The sequence below is a fragment of the Asparagus officinalis genome, chromosome 4 (assembly GCF_001876935.1).
Source record: "Asparagus officinalis chromosome 4, Aspof.V1, whole genome shotgun sequence".
Taxonomy (NCBI): domain Eukaryota; kingdom Viridiplantae; phylum Streptophyta; class Magnoliopsida; order Asparagales; family Asparagaceae; genus Asparagus; species Asparagus officinalis.
The window spans coordinates 46,523,870-46,533,745 of record NC_033797.1 but is presented as its reverse complement, the minus strand read 5'-3'; the positions used below and the strand labels follow the sequence as shown (position 1 = coordinate 46,533,745).

Genomic DNA, 9,876 nt, shown 5'->3' with positions numbered 1-9,876 from the left:
GGTGCTGTCAGCGAACTGCGGGTGGGGGCTGCTTTATTTTTTTTGGGGTAGTTTTTTCTTCTTTACAAGTAATTAATCTCACATTAATAAAAGGATATAGATGTGTTCACCATCACTGGTGAGCTTACCACTTTTGTTCTTGTAAACATTCTTTGGTGCTGTCAGCGAACTGCGGGTGGGGGCTGCTTTATTTTTTTTGGGGTAGTTTTTTCTTCTTTACAAGTAATTAATCTCACATTAATAAAAGGATATAGATGTGTTCACCATCACTGGTGAGCTTACCACTTTTGTTCTTGTAAACATTCTTTTCATTTGCTAGGAGTTTGTTCTCCTTGAAATTGAAATATTGTTGTGCAAATGGAAGGGAAGCAAAATTCCACCTGTATTGGTGGTTCATAAATTCATATATGAGTTTTTTCAAAATATCTCATTTTAAATAAATGAGGATAAACTGCATGTCATAGAAAAGCTAAAATCATAGGATATATAGTAAATTAAATATGTAATGTTTCTAGTAGTAGTAGTAATAACAATAAAAAATTTATCATTCGTCATTCCTCCAACCAATAACAATTGTTTTAGTATATAGTAATAGATAAGATAGTGATGACAACCCAGACGTGTACTATTATTTACTTGCTAAATCCTTGATGAATACCAAAATAATCACAGGAACTTTAGACTTTTTTACAACATAAAAAGCCTCGTCACACGTATGAGTCAATAAGCTATTGAAATGTGCTAAGTTGATATCTCAAAAGTTCAAAAGAAAATACTGAAAGAGCATGCTTCATTTTCCTAGTTATAGAAATTACAATCATTCTCTTTATTAGATAAAAGCAAATAAGGATTTACCTCAACTTTATGTAAACCTCCTAAAGCACAAAAAAATTAGAAAAAAAAGATTGTACGAAAAAGAATTTTATCAAACATATGATCTTTACTCTGCATGTTTATTTTTATGTAGTATCCAAATAACTCACAAAAAATAACATCTCAATTCTCATAAACAGAGTTCGTGTGCTTATTTTTTAATTCTTCTTTGATAATATCAAGAAAGAATGTCTTATGCACAATAAAAATTACAAATGACTAATAACTACAAAGGGAGTGGGCATTGTCGTAGACACACCCTTGGCCTTTTGAGCCAATAACCAAATCCCCAATCACTATTGTTCACGTAAATGATTTCATAATACTCAAAAAGTTTTGAGGGTCTAGTTTCAAAAAATGAAGAGTTTGGGATTCAAAATACGAAAGGTGTTGGGGACTAACACGAAAAATCCCTTTTTTTCCACAAATCTTAGTCTCACCGCGTGGGTGAGTCTAACCCTCCCAACTTCTCAATCCTATCAAAATCAATAATTATGTCCCGTTGGACGACAGTCTTCACAGAAGTAATCCAACAAATCTCCTTCATCCGATGTTTAAGTAACTCTCAACTTCTACACTTCTATAAATGCGGTCAAGAATAATAATAATAATAATAATAAATAAATAAATACATACATACATCATTAAAAACAAAACGAAAAAGAAAAAGGGGAAAAAAGAAGCTCTCACCTGTCTCTTTATTTTTCCCCTTTTCTTCTTCTTTCTCTTTCTGCTCTCTTACGTTCTTCTCCCAAAATCCCTAATTCCAATGCTTGAAGTTGTCTATTTGGAGCGGGTTTTGAACGGTGGTGGATTTGGATCCGGTATGCGAACTGAAACGGCGCGTCGAGAGCTCGATCTCTTGTGCTTAGCTTGAAAAAGGCGGGATTTTTTTATGAGTATTTGGTGCAAGGATAGGGAGATTTTTAAGCTTTCAGCATGCATTTCGCCAAGCTTGATGATTCGCCTATGTTCCGAAAACAGGTAACGAAATCTCACATCTTTTTGCCTTTTTTTTGCGATTTTTCTTCTACAAGTTTTCGAAATGTCGCTGCTTCAAGTGATGATTTATTGAAGACTTTCTTAGATTAAGCGTAATTACGATTTTAGTGAGATGTTTTGCAAAAAGAACCCTCTTTGATTGTTAAATGTTTCCCTAGTGGGAAAAGTGAATCGCCATTTTCAGGGCTATATCCAGTGAAGTGTCCATAGATCTTGTTGACATTCTAATTAGTAATATGAATTTTGATCAGAAGTGGAAGTAAGTGTTACTTGTTGTTTCATGAATCTTGAGTCTTGACCAGAACAAAGGTGGAGGCATATTCTCCTTTAGGGAGGTTTTGTTATTAAGCATTAGTTGACAATTTTAAGTTCTAAACTTCCAACAGTAGCTAGGGTTTCCTATATTCTCATTATCTAGACTTCAAAGTCAAATGGTAGTAGATGCTGGATCCATTTTCGGATTTGGGTGGTTCTGGCTAGCTTGGAAGTTATAGAAGAAGAGTTAACAGGGAGGGAGGGAGGGAGGAAGGGGTGGATAGGACCAATGAATGTGTGATAACAGGTGGAGCTTCCACAAGAGAAAGGAGAGAGGAAGAGAAATGATTAAGTATAAGGGTAAATTAGTTATTTTTAAAAATGTACAATCATCTTAGTTAATAGAAATATAGAGAATATTTCCTTGTTGATTCTCTAACAATAATAGGGAGAAGTGGACCAATGAGTTTGGATCAATTGTTCAGAAACCGTTAAGTGCTTCTGAGTGCCGGACCTAGCGTCCAGTGCCCTAGCTTCTAGGCATATGGCGGTGTGCAACTTTTTTGGCACTTTGTTTTGTAAGGCGTCCGTCGCGGTCAGAGGCATGAGATTTACAACTCTAGGAGAAAAGAGAAAGATCGAGGGATTAGAGAATTCATCAAAAGAGGAATGTGTTTTTTTCGAACATTCAAAATCCCATCCTCTTGTTTTTTTCTAAGATGGGTTTATATCTCGAGTTTTAATATGATTTATTTTGATCTGACACAAATTTTCTTCCCTTTAGTACGCTTAAGAAGGCATCATACCCATTTTTTTTTACCATGATCGGTTAGGTTTTCTTAACAATCTACGTGTGGCCTGAGCACAACTTAAGCCAAGGATCTTAAACAAATTTCTGTATGTAGTTTGGGGAGTATGTTAGCAAATAGAAAGACTTAAGAGAGTAGTACCAAAAGTTTTGCAACATTTTTAGCAATCCATGTAGTAAACTATTTATTTTTCAATTGCACATGAATATATACAACATATGATTTAATGAAGAATCATTTACGTGACCTTGAATATGATATGAATCATCCTTTATGGTAGTCTTACTTTTGTAATTTCATTTAGACCTAGTTTTGTTTAACTGCAATATTCACAAACAATAATAATAGACAACAAAGGAAAAAGAAACTTATCTCATTGAACATAGATTGTATGTTCTTTTCAATTCATTAATTCATTGATCTGAACAAAGAATCACTGATTGCTTCCACATAGAATTACCTATGATTAGTTTAATTAGCATTTTTCTAATAGAAAAGAAAAGAAAAGAAAGGTTAGCTTTCAGACATCTAGTGGATTGACAAGCCCTTCCGATCAATATAACCTCATTTAGTCGTGGAATATTGTCTACTTTTTCTTTTCCTGACAGCGAATTTTGCACGGAGTTTCCCCTATTATTTGCAGGGATAAGGATAATACTAGATATCACATTGGAAAAGTTGATACCTTGCATGTAACACAATACAATTTCTTTGCTAAATAGACTCATGCCTTCAAACTAATAATTATATATGTATATGTTAAATTAAGTATTGGGTATTGGGTTAATGGGCTATTACCCGTTAACCTTAACCCTATTTGTATGGCTATATATATCTCTCTTATTATCTCAATAAACAATAAGTTAGGGTTTTGCTCTCTCTATTATCTCTTTCTAGTTAGGGTTTTGCTCTCTCTATTATCTCTTTCTACAATATATATTAATAAATATTTTAGTATTAACAATAAAAAGGTTGAAGTTTCTATAGATAATACTCTGGCCCTTTGTGTAGTAGGATATTTAGATCCTTCCTAAAACTTGGATTTTGAACGGTTAATTTAGATATCTGAAATCACTATCTGTATTCGTATCCATATTTTTAATGGGGCATATAAGCCCCTTAATCTACATCTTTAGTGCATATAACCCCTTTAACTCATTTATTATCAGTTAGCACCCCTGGATTGTTTTAGAAAGATAAATTGCTTGTAACACCCCTCTTCCTAATGAATTGAGAGGGCAAACTACTAATGAATAAGTTGATCGGGGTTATTTGCTATTGAAAGAATAGATGAGGGATGGGGGGTTATTTGCCCCGTTTAAACTCACACACATAAATAACGCTTATATATAGGGGATACTGGTTATGAGCTGTCACCTCATTTAGATCATTTAGAAAAAGGAAAAATAATGAGTACCAATAGATAGGAGTGGTGAGATCCACATACTCCAATTTAACAAACAAGATCGTTCTCACCTGTACTTCATCCGTTGGTAGTCCACTTAATGAGGTACCAATTCATACCAATGCACACATGAGTCTCAATTAGATTTAGTTTGCATCATCAAATTTTTTACATCCATATATGAACCCTTCGTATCCCATTTTGTCACCGAGAGGGTACCAAATAAGTAGCTGCACATGTTTTCATACTGTATCCAATATCATAGGATAGTGTTTAAATTGACATGTTGGAAGAAACAAGAAAGCCTGCGCTACATTACATTTTACGTTGTGGTAATAAAGATTTTTAGCTCAGCTCAAGCAAGAAAAATTATCAAATTCGCTATTATTTTCTTAAACAGTCTTTGCAGCTACCAATTAAACACACTGTTAGTTGAAGTTTTGTGTCATTATTACTGCTAATGTTTACATGGAACTAAGGACTTTTTATCTTTCTGATGATAACCAGATTCAATCACTTGAAGAAGGTGCAGAATCATTGAGGGAAAGATGTATGAAGTTTTACAAGGGCTCTCGGAAATACACGTACGTGATCATAGTCCTGCCTTGATAATGTGAATTGAAGTTTCTCCCATAATTTTTTTTTTACTATAGAAATGGCTTCATTAAGGATTCACAGAATCATGCTGTTTGAGATTAGACCCTGTTAATATAATTTGTCCATGTGGTTCGTGTACTCTAGTTGTTTAAACAGGAATATATGTGTAGTTGTGTGTTGCGCGCATGCACACACACACATGAACTTTGAAGACTAAAAATGATATATTCTCCTATATGTACATACTACACACAAACATGCAGAGGGAGAGGGAAGAGGGAGAAGTGGCTTTTGAATTATTAATTTATCAATTTTAATTCTCTGCCACCATCCCTTGAGTATGTATCAAATGTACATTGTTTAGAGGTTGGGAGGGAAGTTAGGGAGGGATTGAGTTGGTAGGCCAAACAATTTTCCATCTTTTAAATTCTTAATTTATCATTTTTTAAATTCTCTTCCTTATGATGTTATGTATCTAGAGGGCTTCCTCTAGGAGCTTCAAATAATCAAAAGACACCAACTAAGCAGTGTAACTTGTGTGATATATTCTCATTCTGGTACCAGAATTTTTCCTTTCCATCTTGGCATAGTTGCATCTATTAAATAACAAGCCCTATCTTTGACCTTATTGTTATTTAGAGTTCCTTCCATAAATAATACCCTGTTTCTGAAATTCTTAATAATGGTGAGGGTCACACTTTCTAATGTTTTCTACATGTCTTAAATCCTTCTGACCAATTCACTGTTGATTTTCTTATCATGGTTGCAAAATTCTGTTGTACATGTCCTAACTTTTCCAGGTTATCTGTGAGTTATTCTCTGTTGATCAAGGCGACTTCCATCAATAAGATCATATCTCTAAAATTCTTAATAGCAGCGAGGGTCATATTGTCTAATGTCTTCCACATACTTGTCTTTAATACTTGTGACAAATCCATTATTCATTTCCTTATCATGGTTTTAAAATTATGTTGAACATATACTTACTTTTCTGGGTTATCTGTAAGTTTGTAGACGCACAAAAAATTTCATGTATCAACAAGCCATAAAGGGTTTAATATCTTTTGATAAGCTTTGAAAGTGAAATCAACTTGAGGATACCTACAGCTCATATACAAGTTAACTTGAAGGTAGGCTCTCTCTATTAATTAATTCAAAGAGGCACGCCTTCCCCTTGTAGTTATCAAATTTGATGAGCTCAACAAGCCTTATCAATAAAACTTATTGTGAGGATGATAGTACCTCATATAAATCAAAACCAGTGTGAGTGATAGTACCTCATATAAGTCAAAACCAATGTAGGTAGCCCCTCCATATTAATTCATTCAGAGAGGCATGTCTTTCCTTTGTAATTGTCAAATTTGATGAGCTCAACAAGCTTTATCAACGAAACTTGTTGTGAGGATGATAGTATCTTATATAAATCAAAACCAATGTGAGGGACAATACCTCACATAAATCAAAACTAATGTGAGAGATAGTACCTCATATAAATAAAAAACGAGGCGAGAGTGACAACACCTCATTTAAACTTGAGAGTATATGCACCCTCTGTTAATCCAACACAAAAAAACACATGGCTTACTCCTTCATATTAACCAAATTCTCAAACTTGAAGGTACATGTCAATTTCGATATATTGGTGTTGTCATGTGATCATAAGTCTTAGCAATAAAATCTAACTTGAGGATATTCACCCTTGTACAAACCTAATTTCGGCTTGAAGGTGTATAGGCTCCCTATAACGTCTATTTTTAATAAACACAAAAGATAAGCGGATACACATATGAGAAGTGAAAAGCAAAGAAAATATTCGTTATGATAAACGAACACAACAATCTTGATAAGGAAGTTTCGATAAGGAAGTTATCATAACTCCACCAATCCTTTTTCAACACTTGGTGATAACTTTCCCTGACCTTCCCTATAGATAGACATTCCTTTCATCACACACAAAAAAAGGGAAGATAACAAAGAACGACAGAAAAGATAAAGAAAAGGCTGAGAGATTAAAAAGAAAGAGAGACTTAGAATCTGAAACAACAACGACAAGGTCCTCTGCATTTTTATTTTGAAAGAGAGGAGGGCTCCAGAAAATTGTCTGCGACCTAAGATTCAATCTTCTTTCTCTTAAATTTTGTAATACATTAGAAAGATAATAAAATCAATATATCTCTGCATTTGATTTCTAATGTCTATTTAATTCTTTGCTTTCTATTAATTAGGGATTTCTTTTAATAAGAGTAATTAACAGGAAAAAATAAATTTCTGGAAGCATGCACCTCACAAATTTTTTTTACAAACAAAGTGATACTAATTTGTATCTAAGGAGTAAATATTTAAGGATTGCTATATTCTTCTTGAGATTGGTGATACGACTTGGTCAAGAAGAAATTAGCCTACCCAAATGTTATTTCTCCTCTGATAGATACTAGCACCACTTTGAATTTTTTTTACAAAATATACACGTCAGGCATTCCGACACATACAAAGTTATTCTCTATTGTTATAGGTTCTCAATCATATATTTCTCTAGTGTGTTAGTTTGTAATTCCGTTGTCTTTATTTTTCACACAATAACATCAACATTCTAACTTAATGCATAGATTGGTATACACAAATATGCAACATGTGCCACTACATTTTATACTTGATAAACAATATCTCTTGATTCTTCACCACAACTTCGGAGTTTTGGTCTAATAATTAGAGGGATTTTAAGTTTCTTCAACCTTTCTAGCTTATGTGTTAATTTTATGTTTACTTTTGATTTGCAGAGAAGGCCTTGGTGAGGGATATGATGGGGATATTGCTTTTGCTAGCTCTCTTGAAATGTTTGGTGGAGGGCATAATGATCCCATAAGTGTTGCTTTTGGAGGTTGTTCCCATGTTGGCAATTTCATTTAGTTATTTTTCCTTTGATTTTTTACTATGACATAAGCACATTTCACATAGATAACCGTATAATTTAATACATGTGCCTTCAATAATTGAATTATTCTGTATTTCCTTGCTGAATAAGCAGATAGCCTAACTGAAAAACAAGCTGTCTATTTGTTTAAATTGCAATTAGCTAAAAGAAATTCATTGTTTGTGTCATTTTTATTCTAGTTATAATCTATAAATCCGTAAAAGATATCACACTGTGATTTTTTTGAATTCTTCATTCTGTCCTTTTGTATATTTCTATGAACTTAATCTGCAATAGATCTATCTTTGCATGCATTTGTAATTTTGTAGGAAGGGTGTGTTTTCTTCAATTTTCTTTTTGTAGTATAAAATTGGAAGTTAACATATTTACCCTCATCCATGTTAAATTGTTCTTAATTGGCTACTAGTTCTTACTATGTAGCTTGTTCCTTCGTAAATACTTCCCAGCTATAGCATACGGTTACCATTGGTTGTCATTCACGAATTTAGACAACACTCATCATCATATGAATATAAACAGGAATACTAATGATTCTAACATAACAGGCTGCTGATCTAACTATATGTTTTGTAGGACCCGTGATGACTAAATTTACAATTGCCTTGAGAGAAATTGGAACGTACAAAGAAGTCCTAAGATCCCAGGTAACCTCTCTAACTTTTTGTCCTATAAGATCCACGTGTTTTTATGTGACCAGTGGCATTCATCGTGCCTTCATATATATTTAGTAATTGCTCCAAACAATATCCAATTGTTGCCTTCTGGAATCTACTATTTCTGCCATTGTTTTGATTAGCCATGTATGACTTTGATATCTTGGCTTTTTAGAATTACAAATCCACTTGTTACCTCCTGCTACAAATATGTTGTTACATGAGGTAGATGGGTTTTGGAGAGACTCAAACCGACTTAGATGAATTTTGCAGTATAAGTACATTGATACTAATCTATACTGCTTATTGCTGTATGTCTTTTCTACCACTATAATTAAATTAAGTAAATTAGAGTTAGTTGCAGAGAACTTCCATGCTACTGAAGATATCATCTCAGTAATGAACGGAAGCATGCTGTAGGACTTAACTATATAGATTTGTTGCTGAATGTGATCTTTTTTCTTGTGCATCATGTATTATATACCACCTGCTTCGCTTGATTGCAAATGATGGCTATCTGCTTCTCTAGAATGTGCTTAATGTAGATTAAAATCTTACCTCTAGATCTAGTCTCTTACTATGTTAAGAATGTGCTTTTTCTGACCAGTGCCCTGCTTATTTTCGTTCACTCAGGTGGAACACATTCTAAATGACAGATTGCTGCAATTTGTAGATATTGATTTGCATGATGTCAAGGTACAAATGTCATTTTACCATACTTTAGAAGCTACATATTTTTGTACAAAGTGTAGGACTGAACCCTTTTTACTCAGTGCTTTAATAATTACATGTTTTTCTCGATAATGTGTTAAAGTGTGGGTTAATTTCACAAAACCCCCCTGAACTTTGGGGGTTGTTGCACATAACCATCTTGAACTTTGTTTATCTCACATAACCCCCTAAACTTTTGGGTGTCTCACAAAACTTCCCTGGCCTTCGAACTCTTCTCAGCAGGCCCCCTTACAATTTGCAAATAACTAAAATTTCATCAAGAGAAAAAAAATCCAAAAGTTAGGAGAGGACATATATTGCTGGTCAATGACAAATGACAAAATTTGTAATTTTTTCTCTCGAGGAAATTTAAGTTATTTGCAAATTACATGTAAGGGAACGGTTGAGAAAAGTTCCAAGTTCAGGGTGTTTTTGTGAGACACCTCAAAGTTAGGGGGTATGTGAGATAAACAAAGTTTAAGAGGATAATGCGCAACACCCTCCAAAGTTCAGGTTAACCCTTAAAGTTTCTGTGAAAACTAAGGGACAATTTGTTTCATATTTGTCTTTTGCGGAAACATTCCAAAATTGGCCTGAACTATTTTTTTCAACTGATACTAGATAAAGCATAAACAAGAC

General features: G+C 33.7%; 1 protein-coding gene across 1 annotated transcript in view; it reads left to right on the top strand.

Moving 5' to 3' along the window:
- Nucleotides 1,537–9,876, top strand: part of LOC109837372 (ADP-ribosylation factor GTPase-activating protein AGD3) — a 26,455-nt gene continuing 18,115 nt past the window's right edge. Inside the window, exons 1-5 of the mRNA XM_020405597.1 lie at nt 1,537–1,857; nt 4,852–4,928; nt 7,719–7,819; nt 8,447–8,517; nt 9,160–9,222. Coding sequence (XP_020261186.1) covers nt 1,813–1,857; nt 4,852–4,928; nt 7,719–7,819; nt 8,447–8,517; nt 9,160–9,222 — 357 coding nt within the window. The 5' untranslated portion in view covers nt 1,537–1,812. The remainder of the gene's footprint in view (nt 1,858–4,851; nt 4,929–7,718; nt 7,820–8,446; nt 8,518–9,159; nt 9,223–9,876) is intronic.